The sequence below is a fragment of the Misgurnus anguillicaudatus genome, chromosome 15 (assembly GCF_027580225.2).
Source record: "Misgurnus anguillicaudatus chromosome 15, ASM2758022v2, whole genome shotgun sequence".
In the NCBI taxonomy this organism is placed as follows: domain Eukaryota; kingdom Metazoa; phylum Chordata; class Actinopteri; order Cypriniformes; family Cobitidae; genus Misgurnus; species Misgurnus anguillicaudatus.
In genome coordinates, this window is record NC_073351.2 from 17,495,153 (window position 1) to 17,516,503 (window position 21,351).

Consider the following 21,351-nt stretch of genomic DNA (forward strand, 5'->3'; position numbering starts at 1 on the left):
ATCTATCTCAAACTAGCCTTTTTCAGTTTTTACTGTACATACATGTACAGTAAATGCCAAAATCATTTCTGAGGCCACTGTTTTAATATAGCCTGTTTCGCAGCATGCAAAAATGTTTTGCATCAGAATGATGATTTTTCACAACCCTTAGTAGTGGACTCCACGAGGACCCCGATTTAACCCAAATCGAGAATAATTTGATCTGCCTGCTCCTGCATTTGTGAGACAAGAGAGAGGTGATGAGAAGCAGAAGACATCAACAACCAAAGATTCCCAAACACCACAACCTGGAGGTCACACACATCAACTTCCTCTCCATGTCCATTCATCCTGAGCATAGACGCCCTCCACTCTGTCATCTCTGTTCATAACAGAATAAAGGAGAGAGATGATCTCATTTTCTCTGTAACCACACAAAGGCCAAAAGCTTCAATCTCGGCACCATTAATCAGGAAACACTAAACAATAGGAAAGCCACAATAGGTTACAGTATGACAACACAGTTTACCAGTAAAACGCATTGTATGGGTCCCCCACTTCAACCAACACTTTCAGTGTGAACAGAGAGAGGCAGAGGAGATCAGAAGAGAAAGAGACAGAGAACAGACGGCTCAACTTTCCTTATAATAACTTTCCTCACCTGTTTGTCTCCTCACCTGAGGCTGTGGGATTTCGATACCCCCTTCCCTCCCTCCACTTTAACCACCACACAAAGATGGACAGATAATACCGTTCTTTCACCCCCTTGATGCCCACAGTAATCCATTCACTCCCTCTCTCTTGCCCTGCAGCCCAGACCTGAAACTAATCTTGACGGCCTTTTTCCTGTAAAATTTTCTCACACTCACATTAGTGACACATCCGATGTGTCCTTATGAGCATGCACTCGCATTTTCACGCAGAGATAAAGAGAAGAAATCATATCTTAAAGCTGCATTTGGGGATGGTGCAGTTTCAAAGCTCTTATAGCCTACCTATCCAATCTTAAAGCATTTCGTGGTACTGTATAGCCCAAATCTATCTCAAGGCATTCCGTGGTACTGTATTGTCCAACCCAATCTCAAGGCATTTCGTGGTACTGTATGGTCCAACCTTATCTCAAGGCATTTCGTAGAGGGTATGCAGGGACGTCACTTTTCAACGTGACCACCCCGGAGCTTGACCTGTTGAGTGGCAAAACATTTAGCAAAATGGCTGATTGTTCTAGCGGCGGCCCCAAAATGTTAGTATAACTGACAATTATTAGCAAAAATTTAATTTAGTTGGACTTGATAGGGACCCTAGCAATTTGTCAACCCACCTGTGGTCAGTGGACGTTGGCATGAACGATCCATTTACTTCTGTAAAACGCAGTCTGTAAAACGATAGCTCCGAATTCGTGTTAAATCTGTTAGTACAGTCTATCGCACAACAGCTTTTTCCCATTTAAACACGTTTTCCCCGTGTTTTCACTGAATTGACTGTACACAAATTCTGCTGCTTTGTCTTTTGGCACTCAGTGGGCTTAACCACAGTCACTTTCGCCAAAGGTGACGTTATGTGCATACCCTCTATAAATATAAATATTTAATTTATTTATTTGTGTTAATGGACACAATTGCCTTTTTCATGTCCCAGAGAATGACTTTCATTTTTTTGTATAATTTTATGTATTGAGTTTTCCATTATTTTCCCCTATTTTTAAACCATAGTCGCTTGGGGTTGGGGTTACACTGTAAAAAATGCAGCATGAAGTCAAAACAACTAGGGCTTGCACCAAGTTGGTGACTTACCAATGACATGGTAAGTCAATTTAACCTACTATTTTAAGTTTTGGCTTAAAAAGGTTGACATAACTTATAAATTCAAGTTGAAATTGTTTAACTTATTTTTTTAAATGTGTGTTGATTTGACAAAAATGCTGCATATTTTTTACAGTGTACAGCAGACGACTCTGGACCAGATTCGCACCGGATCTGTTCCGGACTTGACAAGTTCGACTCAGATCCAGTGCGGATCCAGCCCAAAGTCACACTGCAAAAAATTATGTGTTAATTTTTTACACATTGTGTGTGTCTGTGTCATGCTATTTAAGGCGTTATTTCATGTTAAAAAAAATGAAAGGGACAACACAATTTGTGTTAAAAACAGTGATGGGAGTAACGCATTACAATTAATTCTGTTCCTGTAATTCCACTACTTTTAGCAGTAATAAACATGTAACGAAGTATTTTTTAAAAAATCAAGTAACATTAAATGAGTTGGTTACTCTATTTTGTGATAAATGAACACTTGCAGACAAGACATTTCTGATCTAATGTCGCAGGACCGTGGTGGGCGGCACAATGAATAATAACACAGAAGGTGTGTTAGGGACAACACATTTAAATACTTCGTAAAAAATTGAGAATATAAAATGACACGAAAATTAAAGTCGTGCTTCGGGACACAAAAACATTTATAGAAAATAAGGCACAAAAAAGGCATTCATGCTCCTTGACATGGAGAAACTGAAAAAATCGTGTCTATGATCATGAATAAATAAATAAAATATTTTGTGACTATACAGCTTGAGATAGGGTTGCGGCACCACCTTTGTGCCCGGTTTGTCCATTCTGAGAGAGAGGGGAGGGTGAGGGTAAAAGCAATATTTTAAGCGGAGCACTGATACTTAATCAGTGTGTGGAGCATTATGATTGGATTTACACTATTAATACAGAAGACGAACCAATGGGCTCCTGTCTCTGCATGATGGTCAGTGACAGTCATTGGCAAAAATAAATAAATAAATCAACACTGTTATCGGCCGCCAAAGTGCGTCAGCCCACTGGGAAAATGCCCGGTATGCCCGATTACCAATCCAGCCCTTGTTGTGGGTAGATGTGACTGAGAGGTCGTGAACAGATGTAAACACTCAGGAGAAGTTGGATGAGTTTGAGAAGATGGGATTTTTTATTTATTTACCCCAATTCAGGTCAAATAAAGGCAATAAAAATCATCAACATTAAAGAAGAAAGTAAATTGACATGAGAGTCAAAACAAAACAAAACAATCAAAATTTATAATTTTCAGCTGCTTAGAAACAGAGCTTAATAAGAAATAACATTTGAGAGCCTACATCAGACTTATGTCTTCACCTCTCCTTTTCCCCCAAGACTGACACTGTTCGACTATTTATAGACCTGAAACACACCTCTGAAATTGGCACATACCAACACACCATACAATACAGGGGTGGCTCAGGTGAGCAAACAATAAAAGCTTAACAACAGCCAAAATACTAAATATACAAACCTAGAAAATTGCAGACCATTATTAATATAATGCAAGCTCATATTTGGCAAAGCCACAATATATATTTACAGCTAATAAATTAAATTAAATTAATAAATCAAACTCTGGGTCACTTCCTGTTGACCCAGAAGTTATAGCGTAATTTCAAGCTATTTGAACCTGCCCATTGCAGCAAACTTCCCTTTAAACAGACCAAACGGGATATGCTGGTAAGACACAATGATGGTACCTTGAAACTCTGTTACCTTTTAAACTAAATAAACAGACACATAATTAATAAAAACATGTGTTGTGCAGTTATTATGATCAGCTATTGTTGTGAAGTGAATGGCATGATTCGAACAGTAAGAAATGTGTAAATGGCTGTAGCTATAGCATATAAATCACCGTAGTGTTAGATGTCAAAAATGTGCACACAAAAGCTCCGGGATAAATGAGTGTATTGAAGAATGGCTGTAATTAACAAATGATTAGAAACAGTATGATGGTTAACGAAATACATAAACACACTATACCAACATATAAAGGTAACATACTCAGTCTTTACCTTATGGTAGGTAGCGCTCCGCTACGTGACGGTAGCTATGCGCTCTGTCACCCCCCCCCCCCTTAAGAGAGAGCGTCCAGATCTAGTTCATGACGCGAAAGAAAGTCAGCAATGAGATTGTCCTTTCCAGCCCTATACTTCACCGTAAACCTGTATGGCTGTAAGGATAGATGCCATCGGGTTATTCTAGAGTTAAAATCACGCATGCGGTGTAGCCACTGCAAGGGCCTGTGGTCTGTCTCCAAAACAAAGTCTTTGCCAACTAGGTAATATTTTAAAGTGTCCAGAGCCCACTTGATGGCAAGACACTCTTTTTCGATGGTGGAGTACCGTGTCTCGCGAGGGAACAGCTTGCGGCTCACAAACTGTATTGGCCTTTTGTCCTCCCCCTCACCCTGCAACAACACTGCTCCTAGGCCAATGCCCGAAGCATCGGTTTGCACAGTGAAGGGCAAGGAAAAGTCAGGACTCTGCAACACTGGTTCGTGGCACATACTTTCCTTTAGGTCATGGAATGCTGCCTCACACTCAGCAGTCCAGACCACCTTGTTGGGACTGGTCTTGCGAGTGAGGTCTGACAGGGGAGCTGCTCGGCTCGAAAAGTTAGGGATAAAACGCCGATACCATCCGATCAACCCCAGGAAAGATCTCACCCCTCTCTTGGTTGCAGGCGGCTGGGAGTTGCGTATGGCGTCCACCTTGCTGACCTGAGGACGTATTGTGCCACTACCTAAGACGTATCCCAGGTAGCACACTTCAGACCGGGCAAGCTGGCATTTGCTGGCATTCACTACCAGCCCGGCCTGCGGAATCCTTCGAAAGACATCACTGAGGTGTTGAAGGTGTTCTTCCCATGATGAACTGTGGATGATGACATCATCAATATAAGCCGCGGCATAGTCCTCAGCTCCCCTCAGCACCTCATCCATGAGACGCTGAAATGTTGCTGCTGCCCCATGTAGGCCAAAGGGCATGACCTTAAAATGGAACAAGCCAGATGGGGCTTTAAAGGCAGTCAGTTTCTGTGCTTGGGGGGTGAGTGGCACTTGCCAGTAGCCCTTACACAAGTCTAAGGTGCTGAGGAACTCAGCCTTACCCAGGCGCTCCACCAGCTCGTCCACACGGGGCATAGGATATGGGTCAAAAGCGGAAATTGTGTTCAGCTTTGAGAAGTCGACGCAGAAGCGAAGCCCCCCCATCCTTTTTTGGCACCAGGACCACGGGACTACACCACTCACTGTGTGATGTCTCGATCACCCCCATCTCAAGCATTGCCAATACCTCCTGTTTCAATGCGGGGATCAATCGCGCTGGAACTCTGGTGGTGGTCTGCCTAATGGGGCCTGGAGAAATCAGCCGGATGTCATGGGTGATGACGTCAGTTCGCCCCGGCTGGTCTTGGAACAGGCCTCTTGGGATGATTTCCATCAGGTCCTCCTGTTGCTCAGATGTCAAGTGTGTAATGGAGGGGTAGGTTGACTTGCCGCCCGCAGTAGGAAAGTACTGCTCCGACGGCTCTTCTTCCTCTTCCACGGTCCGTGCCCACAGCTGATCTTGTATAGTAGATGGTCGGTCAATCCATTGCTTTAAGAGGTTCACATGGAAGATCTGTTTGGAGCGACGTCTGTCTGGTATTGAAATTTCATAAGTAACTTCACCAACCTTGCGAAGTACCGTGTAAGGGCCTTGCCACTTCGCCAGCAGACTGCTTTCTGATGATGGCAACAGCAGTAGCACTTTCTGTCCGGACTTGAAGCTGCGACTGCGTGCTGTCTTGTCATACCACGTTTTCTGCCTCGTTTGAGCCTGGGCCAAGTGTTGATGGGCCATGGAGCTCAGCTGGTCCAGCTTCTCCCGCATCTTCAGGACATAACTCGCAATGTTGGTTGGCTGGTGAGGAGCGTCCCCCTCCCAACCCTCTCGGAGGATGTCGAGTGGGCCTCTCACCTCCTGTCCGTACAAGAGTTCGAAGGGAGAGAACCCGGTGGATGCTTGCGGTACTTCTCTATAGGAAAACAACAGGTAAGGAAGCCACTGGTCCCAGTCTGCTCCTGACTCAGATACAAACTTCCGCAGCATCGACTTCAGTGTCTGATTGAACCTTTCCACCATGCCATCGGTCTGCGGGTGGTAGGGTGTGGTCTTAATACCCTGAATCCCTAACAGGGAGTATATCTGCTTCAATGCCTTGCTTGTGAAATTACTTCCCTGATCGGTTAAAATTTCTTTGGGAACACCCACACGGGAAAAAAGTTGAATTAAACTATTGGCCACTTGCCTTGCCTTAGTATTTCTGAGGGGGAATGCCTCTGGGTAACGCGTTGCGTAATCACAAATTACCAAGATATAGCGGTGCCCTGTCCTACTCCTCTCTAAGGGACCAACTACATCCATGGCAATACGACTAAATGGTGTGTCAATAATTGGGAGGCTGACGAGGGGAGCTTTTAAGCCTCTTTTGGAGCGAGCAGACAACTGGCACTCGGGACATGATCTACAGTACTCAGCTATGTCCTTGTTGAAACCTGGCCAATAAAATCTTTGCAGGATTCTCTTCTCTGTCTTCTCCCTGCCTAGATGTCCTGACCACGGAATGCTGTGCCCTAGGTGTAACACTTTGGCTCTAAGATTCTCAGGAACCACTAACTGCTCTGTGTTTGCACTCACTCGATAAAGTTTCTCATTATTGACAACAAAACATACGTCACCCTCCCTCATGGCTTCTTTAGCCTCCTCATCGGTCTTAACCGAGGAAAAGCAAGAGCTAAGTGTGGGGTCTTCCTGTTGAAGCTTCTTGAAGTCTTCACAAAGAACTTCATTGCCATCTAATTGTGGGAAGGACAGACTTTCCCGCATTTTGGTACCTGACACCTTTGCTCTGCGCCTTTCTGCCTTGGACTTTTTAGGTTTGTTATCAGAACAACCCTCAAATGGTAAGTCTGACCAACCATCAGTGTCTGGTTTGTCTCTGGCTTGTGCTCTAGTTGTAACATAAGCACTGACTGTGTTAACACTTTGCAAAAGCTCTGTAAGAACTGGTACATCCTGGCCTAAAATGACTGGGTAAGGGCATTTATCCAAAATCCCCATGGTTAATAAGTATTTTTGGCCATTAATCTCAATGAGAACCTCACTGGTCTGGTGCTCAGACTCATCGCCATGGATACAGCGGACCCTCACTTTGCCCACAGTCTGAAAATCAGACTTTAAACAAGATTTGAGAATGAATGATTGACTACTCCCTGAGTCAACTAAAGCCTGAACTACTTTTCCTTTTATCTTCACAGGGACAGTAACATCCGAAGTAGTACAAGGTAAGTGTTTGCTAGGGCCAGGTAAATAACATAGTCTTGAATCAGACACTTTCTTCAGTGTACAATTGGGCCTAATGTGACCTTGCTGGCCACAACCATGACATATAGGTACTCTTGGTGTTTCAGCTGGAGTGGGGTTAACACTGAGGCTTTTGGGGTTGTTAGAGGACCTAAACATACGACCACTACCCCCCGCAGACCTACCAGAGGATGTCTTCTCCGGCTCTCGCTGGGCTACTTGGTATGGTCTTCTCCAGTCCTGCTGTTGTATACCCAGGTGATAGCCTTTTCTGGGTTGCCTAGCGGTCATGAATGTCTCCACCAGGTCTGCAGCTTGTGCCGATGAGACTGGGGTACGTTCTCTCACCCACACCTGAAGCTCAGGGTACAACATGTCCAGAAACTGCTCCAGCACGATTTGGTCACACACCTGCTCTTTGGTCAACCTGTCTGGAACTAGCCACTTTTCCATCAGGTCCTTTAGCCGGGCTTGAAGTTCTTTCGCCGTCTCGCCCTCCTTGATGAGCTTGGAGCGGAAACGTTGGCGGTAAGTCTCTGCACTGATATTAAACTTGTTGAGAATGGCTTGCTTCACTTTCATGTAATCCTGACTGTCTTCCAAACACATGGCTACGTAGGCAGATCTGGCCTTACCATTTAACAAGGGAACGAGGTATAATGCCCAAGTCTCATGGGGCCACTGACTTGCTGCCGCGAGCCTTTCAAAGGTGGTTAAATAGTGCTCAATATCTTCATCCTCTTCATATGGGGACATCTTAGGAGGTTTCCACCCCCGCTGGAGGTTTAGTGGTGCAGCAAGGCCGAGAGTGGTGGAGTTGAGGGAGCTCTGTATCCTGGGTGCTGGGTGTTGACCTGGATGTGGCTGAGGAGTTGGTACATCCAGAAAAGGCATGTTGTGTAGATCAAAAGTTGTCGAAGGGCGAGAGCCAGGTGAATCTATCTGCTGTAGTACGTTGAGTGGCTGTCTCGACGCCTGCATTGATGCTGGATCGCCTCTCACCAGTTGCTGTAGTTGCATAAATTGGTGCTCCATACCTTTCCATCTGCGCTCTTGCCGGAGCGCCTCTGCCTCTATCTGGTCCTGCTGACGGCGCTGAGACTCCACCATCGTTCTCACCATCTTCTCCAAGCGGTCTGTTCTGTCTTCGACCACAGGAGTGGGATGTTTAGATGACTCTGTGGATTTGGGCCTGGTCCCCATAGTTGAACCATCTCTAGGGGGTGCCATACCTCTGCCTTGACTGTCCATCTGTACTCACTGAGTGCTGCTCGGACACTGTTTACCCGGAAACCGCTGCCACCAAATGTTGTGGGTAGATGTGACTGAGAGGTCGTGAACAGATGTAAACACTCAGGAGAAGTTGGATGAGTTTGAGAAGATGGGATTTTTTATTTATTTACCCCAATTCAGGTCAAATAAAGGCAATAAAAATCATCAACATTAAAGAAGAAAGTAAATTGACATGAGAGTCAAAACAAAACAAAACAATCAAAATTTATAATTTTCAGCTGCTTAGAAACAGAGCTTAATAAGAAATAACATTTGAGAGCCTACATCAGACTTATGTCTTCACCTCTCCTCTCTCCCCAAGACTGACACTGTTCGACTATTTATAGACCTGAAACACACCTCTGAAATTGGCACATACCAACACACCATACAATACAGGGGTGGCTCAGGTGAGCAAACAATAAAAGCTTAACAACAGCCAAAATACTAAATATACAAAGCTAGAAAATTGCAGACCATTATTTTTATAATGCAAGCTCATATTTGGCAAAGCCACAATATATATTTACAGCTAATAAATTAAATTAAATGAATAAATCAAACTCTGGGTCACTTCCTGTTGACCCAGAAGTTATAGCGTAATTTCAAGCTATTTGAACCTGCCCATTGCAGCAAACTTCCCTTTAAACAGACCAAACGGGATATGCTGGTAAGACACAATGATGGTACCTTGAAACTCTGTTACCTTTTAAACTAAATAAACAGACACATAATTAATAAAAACATGTGTTGTGCAGTTATTATGATCAGCTATTGTTGTGAAGTGAATGGCATGATTCGAACAGTAAGAAATGTGTAAATGGCTGTAGCTATAGCATATAAATCACCGTAGTGTTAGATGTCAAAAATGTGCACACAAAAGCTACGGGATAAATGAGTGTATTGATGAATGGCTGTAATTAACAAATGATTAGAAACAGTATGAAGGTTAACGAAATACATAAACACACTATACCAACATATAAAGGTAACATACTCAGTCTTTACCTTATGGTAGGTAGCGCTCCGCTACCGTGACGGTAGCTATGCGCTCTGTCACAGCCCTGCATTTTCAATTTCCAAATGTAAGAACATCTCTTTCACCATCATTGCATTTATCCTTTACACAGAATGCAATTCCATAATGCACTGCTACAAACAAGCATAGTGTATGAGGCAAGAAAATGTTTAATAGATTATTAGTTAAGTTACAAAATGTAGTTATAATTTAAAAGCATTTATTTAAAAAAATCACAGATTTACCCCTTTGTGCATGTTGTTTTAAGCGACACATTAACATTTGTGACCCAGTCTATAACCAGAGAACTCCTATTTTCCCCAACCAAAAAAACAAACAGGGCCTTCAAACTCTACTTTCAAGGACCCATCCATCTTCCCACAGCAACAAAGTTATTTCCTCTATTTTGGATTCTGTGGCCTGAAGTTGGTTGTAATGCTGCACCGTGATACCTCAGGGGAATACTGTAAAGTCTTTTAGATGGGGGACTGGGTTCATGAGACTCATCATTCATTCATTTGGGATTTCTGTGACTCACTAAAGAGGTTGATATCCACAACCTCTTCTGTAAATTAAGATTCTGATGATCATAGGAAAAAAAACTGTGTAATGACTTAGTGACAAGACATTTATGATCGCAACCACAGGACAAACAAAGGAGAAGCAATATGGGAATATATCTATCTTTATGTTTCTGTGAGTTGTGGTATAGCATGAAAAACCATAGCAGAATTAAATCACTGTGTAATTAAAGATACGCTTTTAAGTCAATGATTAATGGTCTAGATTTGTAGCAGTGGGTCTGTATGCTCCGCTAGTTCAGACTATAAAGTGATGTAAATATGTCTGGAGGATAAGAGACAGTAAACAATGTTTTACATTAGTGCAGACAAAACATGATAAAGTGGGAATAAGAAAAAGACAGTTTAAGTGGATAGGAGACATATTTTAGTCAGAAAAATGACCACACAGCAAATAAATGCAAACTAAAGCCCAGAGTATAGTCTGTTTTTTTAAGGGACATTCCACTTTTTTTGAAAATATGCTTATTTTTCAGCTCCCCTAGAGTTAAACATTTGATTTTTACCGTTTTGGAATCCATTCAGCTGATCTTCGGGACTGACGGTACCACTTTTAGCATAGCTTAGCACAATCCATTGAATCTGCTTAGACCATTAGCATCGTGCAAAAAAACAAAGAGTTTCAATATTTTTCCTATCTAAAACTTGACTGTTCTGTAGTTACATTGTGTACTACTCATACTTGATGATAACATTGTGCAATGATATTACGCAGTGCCTTAAAATAGTCCCCAGCTGTTACCAAGGGGACTACTTTCGGCTGCTGCGTAATATCATTGCACCTCCTGCAGCCATGTTATGGCAGCAAAGTCCTTGATTATTACGCCAGAATGAAAGTATAGTTCCTAACCATATCTGCTTAGAAAATCTCAACTCTAAAACCATGACACACGAGTAATTACACCCCTTCTACTACATTATCTTGTAGGCGCACTGTAGACTATACTTCAGCTTTAAAGTAATAACTCAATGAATATAAATATAAAAGCCAAAAATAAAAATTCTGTCATTATTTACTCACTCTAATGTTGTTTCAGACCTGTATGAATTTCTTTTTCTGATGAACACAATTTTGTTTTTTTATAAATGATGACAAGCACACAGCTGGTGGAAACCAATGACTTCCATGGTAGGAAAAACAAATACTACGGTAGTATTGTGATAAATAATAATGAATATATTTCGTATAATATGGTAATATGGTAAGCACACGGTTGACGGTTCCCATTGAATTCCATTGGATTTGTTTCTCCTACTGTAGAAGTCAATGGTTTCCACCAGCTGTATGATTATCATCATTTATCAAAATTCCTTCTTTTGTGTTCATCAAAAAAAAAGAACTTCATAAAGGTGTAGGACAAAATGAGTAAGGGTGAGTAAATAATGACAGTATTTTAATTTTTGGGTGAACTATCCCAATGATGGGCACTCTTCCACTGATGAAAACGTTAAAAATTCACCATAAAGCTAGAGAGATGCTGTATTGGATGCCGCCAGGTTATTTCATTTGTTTTAGGAATATCAATGAGTTAAAGACTCTGTGTAATCGATTCAAAGACTCTGGAGAGAGAAAGAGAGTCAAACACTGACCACAGTACAGCAGTAAAGTTCAATAAAGGTTCAGTAAAGATCCCTGGCACAGCATGCTTGAGGTCTGGCCAACAGTTGGACAACATTACTACCAGTGTATGCTTGCCATAATGCCGCTGAAGTCAGATCAAGGTGAAGTAAATACTTCCTTATCAGCAGGTCAATAAAAATAGCACATCAGCTTATATTCCTAAGAAAATACTTAGGGGTGCAATGTGCAGTGCTTTGTGTTTCTTCTTAATAATCAATTTGATAAGATCAACAGAAGTGAACTTGGCAACTGAGACAGTTTAATGGTGACAATTTAATGGTGACATGAAAACTACCTTCTGATATGTGCAAAAATGCTCAATTGTCTGTGTAATATTTCGGCCTGCAAATTGAATTCCAGACCATGCAGCTATCCATGGCAAAGATGATAATACATAGATGTACATATAAAAAATAGGTCACAAAAACTTAAATAAACATAGTTCTACTCACTGGCCATGCGTATTTAAACGGGATGAGAATTCGCCCATTTCTGCTTTGGGTTCCCTCATTCCCATGGTGATGTAAGGTGTGGGAGTTGCCACCCAGTACAGGTGTGCTGCTGGTACCGTAGGTACAAGTCCCAGTAGGTGAAACTCGAGCCTGGTACTCCTTCAGACAGGCTTTGAAGAAGGTGTCACACTGATCACCTGATGAACAGCGCTGCCCCCCGCTGGCCTGGGGGTCACAGCACTGACCATTCTGTAGAAAGCCATGAGGGTTCAGCCATTGTCGGATCTGCACCTCAAAAGTGCCCACTGCACACGTCACCTATAAGATTTGAAAAAAGCCCAGTAAATATGTGTAAAATAAATATGAAAACAAGTCGATGAAGGCATTAAGATGCAAAGCAGGCCCTTCAAAGGCGTTATGAAAATTTAAATTGTTTCTCTTGCACGTTCGTATTCCCTGCAGTTACCAGTTTTTTTTTTTTGTTTTATCATTTCTGGACTTTGGTTGACCCTCCTTCTCTGTATGCAGGCTAGAAGCTTTGTAAAATTAGGCATGACTTTTATTTGAGAAAATAGAGTATAACCTAGATCTACAGCGAAGGAAGTCTTTCATCACCTTGCTAAACTTCTTTTCTGTACCATTTAAACAAAGACAGTCTTATGTGTTTGGACATGAGGATGAGTAAAAAATATTAATAATTTTGGGGAACCTATCCCTAAGACATAACCCAACTGCATTAAAACACAAGCAGAAAAAGCAATGTAGTCAGATACACAGAAACTACATACAATATACATTTATTAATGGAAACATGTCTGTGCCACACATGTCCTGTTGCTTTACATTTGTATTTTGTATGTTAAAGGGTCACTCCACTTTTTTTTGAAAATATGCTCATTTTCCAGCTCCCCTAGAGTTAAACATTTGATTTTTACCGTTTTGAAATCCATTCAGCTGATCTCCGGGTCTGGTGCTAGCACTTTTAGCATAGCTTAGCACAATCCATTGAATCTGATTAGACCATTAGCATCGCGCTAAAAAATAACCAAAGAGTTTCGATATTTTTCCCATTTAAAACTTGACTCTTCTGTAGTAACATTGTGTACTAAGACCATGTTACATCATGTGCAGCCATGTTACATCAGCAAAGTCCTTGATTATTACGGCAGTTTGAGAGTATAGTTCCTAGCCATATCTGGCTAGAAAATCGCAACTTTTAATTTTACGTCGGTCTTAGTACAATTCAATTCAATTTATATAGCGCTTTTCACAATTGTTAATTGTTGCAAAGCAGCTTTACATGAGTAGATGTAGGGGAGAACCCAGAAAATCAATAGGTAACATAAGAAGTAGAATATTGCGGCTAAGGATAACCCGTACAAGCGAGCGTAGTAATAATGTAACGTATACAGTAAAGTGCTAAGTTAAGCCAAAGTTGGCTGACTCTCCCGGGGACGAAAAACCCCCCTAGGAGAAAACCCAGTGGGAAAAACTCCTAGAAGGACAAAAACCCTTGGGAGAAATGTATATGGTTCAGCAGGTGGTCGTTGGTCACGCATCGGCTGGGCATCACGTTGAATGTAACTACATAGTCAAGTATTAAATAGGAAAAATATTGAAACTCTTTGGTTATTTTTTTAGCGCGATGCTAATGGTCTAATCAGATTCAATGAATTGTGCTAAGCTATGCTAAAAGTGTTAGCGCCACACCCGGAGATCGCCTGAATGGATTCCAAAACGGTAAGAATCAAATGTTAAACTCTAGGGGAGCTGGAAAATTAACATATTTTCAAAAAAAGTGGAATGTCCCTTTAATTTAATTGCATCCATACAACATGATGTTTTCTTTACATCCGACAACCTTCAAACATCACAACTACAAACCACATGGGAACCCATCTGCAACTCAAACAGTAATGACTCCAGTAGCCTTTGCATCTCAAGGCAGATTAAGACACAAAGTAAAGACGATAACATTGATTCAAAGTAAAATCTCTCCGTCTAAACGTACGGCTTCAGTTCTCCTCCCAACTGCAATCACACTCTTTATCTCCACACATACACTTAACTTTATTATCTCAACCTTCTACCCGTAGGTTATTTACTTCTTCCTTGTCCTTCCTTCCTTCTATTCTTCCTTTCCATGTATGAGCTTCTTCCTATTCTTCCACCCCTTTCTGTTCTTCCATTCTTTCTCTATATCAATACCCCTCCCTTTTTTCACTTTCTCTCTCTCTCCTCAGGGAAAAGGACATTTACAACACGGCTCTTATCATTCAGTATCCGACTCTGTCTTTCTTTTCTTCTCTACCTTTTCACCTGGGATCAGTTTTTTTTCTCAGCGTTATGTTCTTCCCAGTCTTCATTGTTGCCATTTCTCTATTGATATCTAACTTTCTCTCACACACACACACACACACACACACTGCAGAAGCGCATTTCTGGTTCACTCTCATTTTTAGCGGACAAACTGTTTCCTAGAAAAAGCCTTATTGTCTAGAATACTTGCTGAGACATTTGTTTTTAGGAAAATTTACCATTTTGGTCTCTCTTTCATTTTCCGTTGTGTTATTTAATAGATTTGAAAACTTTACTAATATTATAATGTGAATCATCAAGTGTCCAGACTTTTGACATGTGCATAACCTCCCTTATGTTAAATACTTTTTAATTACACTTAAAGCCACCTACATAATTAATTCACAATTACTTTAAGATGGCAATGTGAGGTGAAACCTTCATGCAACACACACACTCTCTAACACACAAACAAAAGCACACACAGATTTTCCTCTGAATGAGACATTCCTGCTTGGGTCAGACAGTAAGACTCGGTGGTGCCTGTTTTCTCCCAGTGACCCCGCGTCTCAACAGGGCTGCTGAATGGCTACACTGTCCTGCTATTGTTCAATCAGGGCATGTTGTCCCATTCCTGCTCCCAAAACATGGACACATCAAACAGTCGGCAGATAGACCACCGGCCATCACTCTCCATCTCTTTTTCTTCCTCTCCCTCGATCCTCTGCCAGGGTCATTCCCAACATACCTGTATTTCAGCAGGCTCTCTTGCGGAGCTGCATCACAGAGCTCATTACCGAGACATTAAAACCCCGCACAACTCTGGCTATCCGTAATCAGAGACAAAGAGATGCTGTTGTTCAAAACAAAAAGACTGCATAACATGTTTGCTGTTTATGTCTATGAGGATCAGATCGGATCAGATCCCAACCGGTCGGAGAATATCTACATTAACCCTACCGTACCAGTCCATTTAGTTGCTTAACCAGGAATCATTCTTTCCATCATCTAACTTTTTCCTACATCCCACAATAAATGAAAGACCGTACTGTTTAAACATCTCATCCTCCAGCTGTTACAAGACAACTGCTGCTCTCCACAGTCCCAGCACAAGTTGTCACTATCCAAAACAGTACCGGGGGACACAGCTGGTCTATCTGAAGCACCGCTGTTATTGTACAAATGTAGCACAAATGTAATTTTATTTTTAACCCATCTAACAAAGCTGTGACAATTCCTCATCTGGGTTCTTATTTATCTGCAGCATACTGTGATAAATGTTTTTAGGATGTTATCCAAGAATGTTCAAAGATTTCCAGAATGAACGTTTTTATTGCAAACAACTGTAGAAACAAAATATTTGCAGTTTTCACATGCCCTTAGTGTCAGGACAGGTATGTTCATACGGCAAGGATCCACCAGAACACACATTCAGCCCTCCACGGCAGGTCAACAACCCCAGCGGAGACCTCAAAGACCTGGATGGTAGGTGGCTGGGGTGTGATGTGTAGCATTGGGTGTATATTCAGCAATTATATTGAGTTGGATGAGGATGTTTGGTTTTTAAAAAGGGTAGCAGTTTCAACTTTCATAAAAGAGAGAGTCCTATTAAAAAAAAAAACATAGAGTGGATCTTTGCGTTTTCCAAATACAGCAAAGCCAATGAGATGGAAAAAACGGACCAGCATAATTTGTCAGTAGCATAATCTGTTCTGGAAGGAAAATGTAATGGATGCCAGCTAGGCCAGTTTGGTCTCTGGTTTGAATCCTGTTGGGAGTGGGTCGAGCAGAACCCTAACAAAATAACACAAACGAAAGCAAAATCACGAGCCCACAAAGTGATCCATTTCTCTTTATAAAACATCATGGCTGCTACTTAACTGCCTGATGTATAATGCAATTAACAATAAGCCTCTCTCTAAACATAAAAACACTGCATCCCCACTTAAAACAGAGCTAAATGAAGAATAATGGTCTTGTACGAATAAACGAGTGCTGTCAAAACTGCATTTTACACACAAACATGTTTTGCCTCGTTTGTAAGTTTGTGCACATTCAAAAACAAAATTCCCTTATGCATTAAATATATTGCTGAGCGTGTGAATAAAAGATCCGCATGCGAATAGAGCAACACGCCCAAAAAAAGAGCGACAAGTGCAGTGCGCGACAAAGAAGGATGAAACAACAGGTGTCTCCAAAAGGTGACAGGAAAACGCAGCTATGTCTCTCCATAGGTGCAAATTTCTTGCAAAGAGCTGTAAATTACGAAAAACACTACACTTCAAACAAGGATCGTCTCTCTGGACAGCACTGCGGAGAGAAAACAACCGTGTATACAGTCAAGACGAGGTTAAACTGAAAATAGCGCGTAATCGGCGGCTTACCTGCGGCTGCAGAGCGAGTGACACTAGAAAAATCACGGTCCATTGCTGTCCGCGCTCTACATCCTTTATCATCCTACCATGACTCCTTCTGTCCATACTCGATTTATTATCCCAAGAGTGCCAACTCTTTCGGTCCCTATCCATTCTCATAGCAGACATTTGCTGACTTCTGCGCGTACGGAACAGCCTCTCCTATGTACTGCCGCTTATTTACACTGTTAATCCGTCCATCCTTCAGGAGAACTGCGTGAAAATGTGCAAAATAAATTTGGTAAGCGGTGCACAGGTAGATGATACGACCACCTATCTGTCTCGCACACCGGTGCTTTCCAGGCTCCGTGCGGACTCCAGGGTGGGTTCGCCTCCTCCTCCTCCTCCTCCTATAGATCTTCCTTCTTCCACCTGCTACACTTAAGAAGCTTTGAATGTCCGACCTGCTGCCTCACTGACCTGAGCTTTCATCCCATTTACTTTCCCACCGACTGAAAGCGCGTTTCTTTATCCCCGCGTAACCTCCGCGCGCGCGCACTGCTGGGCTCTTCCGATTACTTTGGCGAAGCGACACTTTATAACCTCTGATGAAAGTGAAGTGAAATCGCGCAGAAAAGAGATACGCGATGATGTGCTCTTCTGCAACTAGGCATCACCGTGGGAAATAAACTACAGTTAAAGTTGTCAGAGGGCGTGTCCTCCGAATGGGAATATCCGCCACCTTGTGCGTATTTCTCTTGGATTAGTTCATAGATAGATGGATTTGCGGTATCAGTATTTTGGGATTCAGACAGAAAGCTTAAAAGAAACAGATACCATTCAAATTTGTGGTCATTAACCGTTCAAGCAAGAACTTTTAATCGATTTCCCGCTGGCTATGTTCAACAGACACTATTCTGCAATGCACATCTAGTTCTTTTTTCGTGGACTCCCACGGCGATTTGGGAGTAATGCGACTCAAGCTTCACTTCATCCGCGTGATCAAAGAGCCGCGGCGCCAATTAAAAAATCAGGACAAAACAGGACAAAAGGCGCAGTCAGAGAGACTGGTTACATTCAATACAGATGGGTTCCTGTCGCATCATCAAACTGGAGGAGCTGTGCTTTTTCTGACTTAATCATCATTAGGTCGTTGGGTGAAGACAAACAACCAAACCGGGCTATTCAGAGCTTTGGCCACTAAACAATGTTTGTGGGGCCCTTATGCTATCAAAACACGCGTGGTTTGTTAGTTTTTAGGACTTATATTTGTGTTTACAGTAAGATGTGTATCATTACAGGACCACACACACTGCCTGTAAACTCTTTATAACACTACACTGCTTAAGAAATAAACTTTGCATGTCAAATATATATATATATATTAGGCTAATGGTAGAATACCGTAAATACCGATATTTCTCTGTGGCGAGGCGATATTTACAGATTTCAGGTAAAATCCTATAATAATCTTTTAAATTATATAGGAGTATTTACAAGTGATATTTGGCCATTTTGAGATTATGCTAAAGTGCTCCTGCTTACAATCTTCATCTCCAGAATCTACCAAAAACCTTGCACATTGCATTTTCCCAATAATTTTTATCAGGATCCCTTATAGAAAAATGTCATTAGTTTCCACTGTGTGTATGTAAGGCATAGTTGCACAGGCTATCACACAAAGGAACTGCATTATGCTGAAAATATAATCAGACAATTTTATTGACCGGATCCTGCCCCCCTACTCCATCCCTATTTTCCAAAGTACAGTGACCCAGGGCCAGAACAGAGGGTCCTTCAAACCCGGCTGTCATTAGCATAAAATGCTGCTGACCTTGATGCCAACTGCATTTTCATTCTTTTGAATAGCACTTGATGCCTGATGACTCTAAAGTGTCCAGCATTGAGAGCTGATCTTGAGAGTTAATGCTGTGATATACAATATTTCATACAGCTGAAGGTTTACACCTGTGCTCGAACAGCACTGATATGGCTTGGAGATTCGTTGCCATCTGTTGGACATAGTCGGAAGTTACAAGCTACAGTGTTGAAGTGAATAGGGCAAGCCCAAAAATGTTTAAAATATACACTGCCAATCAAAAGTTTGAGTTTACGTTTAAGTTTGGCAACCTATTCATTTATTACAAAGAAAACCACTAAATAGGGACCACCTGGACCAAATACTAAAGAAAAAGCTAATAAAAGCCAATAATATGAGATCTTCTTCAATATGATTTAAAAAGCATTGAAGGTTATTACTTCAAGAAGCAGGTTAATGATAAATTGGTTGATTATAATTTTGTAAATTTGTACTAATCCTATAGAGCGACAATAATAAAAATGCTAGATATATGATATAAAGCTGGGATCTGAGTTCTTATGAAGTTGTGATGTGAACAAGAAAAGGTCTGAGATCACTTCAGTTCTGAAGAGGACCAAAAAAAGAACTGGGTCCTCTTTTGAGTCCACTATATTGTGAACACCAAGAGGACTGAGGTCACATTCAGCTAGTTCCTTTTCTGGTTCACTTTAAGTGAACTGGGTTTGGTTCTTTTAAAATGAACTATATGTGAAAACACCCACATTTTATAGGGGTGGTTTTCCAGACAGGGATTAGATTAATCCAAGACTTTGTTAAAGGCATTTACGTAGTTTTTACAAACAAACCTTACAAAAAAAATACTGGTGTGCATCTTGAGACAAAACAATGGCACTGATATATGTTAAAATGCGTCAGTACAAAGTGTTTTTTAATTAAAGCGGCTCAAACACGCACTTTAGTCTGTGACTAGGATAAACCCTGTCCGGAAAACCGTCCCACAGTTTCTTATAGTGTTATTTCAGTTTTTATAAATATACAATTTTTTTTTTAATTGTGGAAAACTATAAAAAATTAACCCTAAACAAAATATAAGGCACAAAAATATAGCCACAGTAAGTAAATATGTATTAGCATAAACTTAGAGAGACAAAACCATTTTCAAACCTTTTCTGGCTATACTTTTGAGCAAAATATTTTTTTAAAGCCCCATACGCTCTCACTTTTAATACCTTATGGTAACATCAAAATCAGTAACATTACACCACAAATGTAGCTTCTTAGTTACTACAAAAATTTGTTAAAGGGGACATGTCATGAAAATTTTACTTTGTTAACATTTAAGTGCTATAATTGGGTCCCCAGTGCTTGTATCAACCTAGAAAATGTGATAAAGAACAACCCAGTAACTTAGTTTTGGTAAACCATTCTCTGTAAACATGTAAAAAAATAGGTCATTGAAATTTAGCTCCCCTTGTGATGTCAGAAGGAGATAATACTGCCCCTTAATCTGCAATATCCAACCACGGCACTGCCATTTAGTGAAGATATCAGCTCATTTCCATTTTGAAGGACACCCAAAACAGCAATTTTAACATGCTATAATAAACAGTGTGGGGGGTAATGCATTACAAGTAACACGCATTATTACACGCAATATTACTTTTATGAAGTAACGACGAGTAAAGTAACGTATTACTTTAAAAGATTAGTGTGTACATTTATAGTTACCTTTTTAAAAAGTAATGCGAGTTACTTTTCTGTTTAAATAACTCAATTTAAAAATAAAATAATGTACCGAATTAATCTGAACATATTAACGTAGAGTTACGGACTCTGTGCGCCTTATTGGGAACAGTTTGAGCCAGAAACGAAGACGGCAGGCCAGAGCTTGATATTTTTGCGATCATAAACACCTGCAAGGCCTGAAAGAGATCAAGCCTCAGCCAATTAAGAAGTAACACAAAAGTAACGTAAGCATTACTTTCTATGAAAAATGTAATTATGTAATTTCTATGTAACTAAGTAACGCAATTAGTTACTTTTTGTAACTTAATATTGTAACTTATTACTTTTAAAAGTAACTTTCCCCAATACTGATAACAAATGATCTATGTGTTATTTTGAGGTAAAATTTTACATACACACTCTAGGGAGACCAAATATTTATTTTACATCTTAAAAAAAGTCTTGTAAAATATTCCCTTTAACACTACAAAAATAGCCTAACTAGGTATATGCTAGAATGTCTCTTTGCTTATATTTGCCATGAAAATAGTTACTTAAACTAAACCCAAACAGATTATAATCACATATTTGCGGCTGACTGGATTTAAAATACAGCACAGCGATAACACGCTGTACGTTTTTTCCCCAATCTGACCAACCTGTTGTTGGTCATATGATTTGTGTGGGGACAGCTGTGTCCCACTCTTGACTGGGATGAGATCCGTGTCTGTTCTGTGGCTCAAAGGGGCAGTGTTGGTGCACAAAAAACTGCTAGGCATGATGCCAGTTGCATGAAACACACCCACCCACCAGCAGTTAAGGTCAGGTTTTTCTCAAGGCGAAACAGCACTGTGCAAAGGCTAGAGAAAACTGCAGAGGAATGCAAGCTCGCACACAAAAAAAGTTGACGTCATCATTTAGGTCATAACACTACCGAAGGCATGTGTTATTATATAGCTCCAAAAATCCTAAGAGTTATTTGAGAGGTAAATGATCTCCTATACAATAAAAAAAAAACTTTATACCATAAAAAGGTCAATAGCAATTTCACAGTC

The 21,351-nt window shown here is 40.9% G+C and overlaps 1 protein-coding gene across 2 annotated transcripts in view; it reads right to left on the reverse strand.

The window, feature by feature from the left end:
* LOC129419117 (uncharacterized) overlaps positions 1–17,587 on the reverse strand; it is a 67,037-nt gene extending 49,450 nt beyond the window's left edge. Inside the window, exons 1-2 of one of the 2 annotated variants that reach the window (XM_055174142.2) lie at positions 16,780–17,587; positions 12,098–12,415 (exon numbers count right to left, since the gene is read on the reverse strand). In XM_055174142.2, the coding sequence (XP_055030117.2) occupies positions 12,098–12,415; positions 16,780–16,938 (477 nt within the window). In that variant the 5' untranslated portion in view covers positions 16,939–17,587. The remainder of the gene's footprint in view (positions 1–12,097; positions 12,416–16,779) is intronic. The other variant, XM_055174141.2, reaches the window with a different exon arrangement.
* Positions 17,588–21,351: the final 3,764 nt, after the last annotated feature.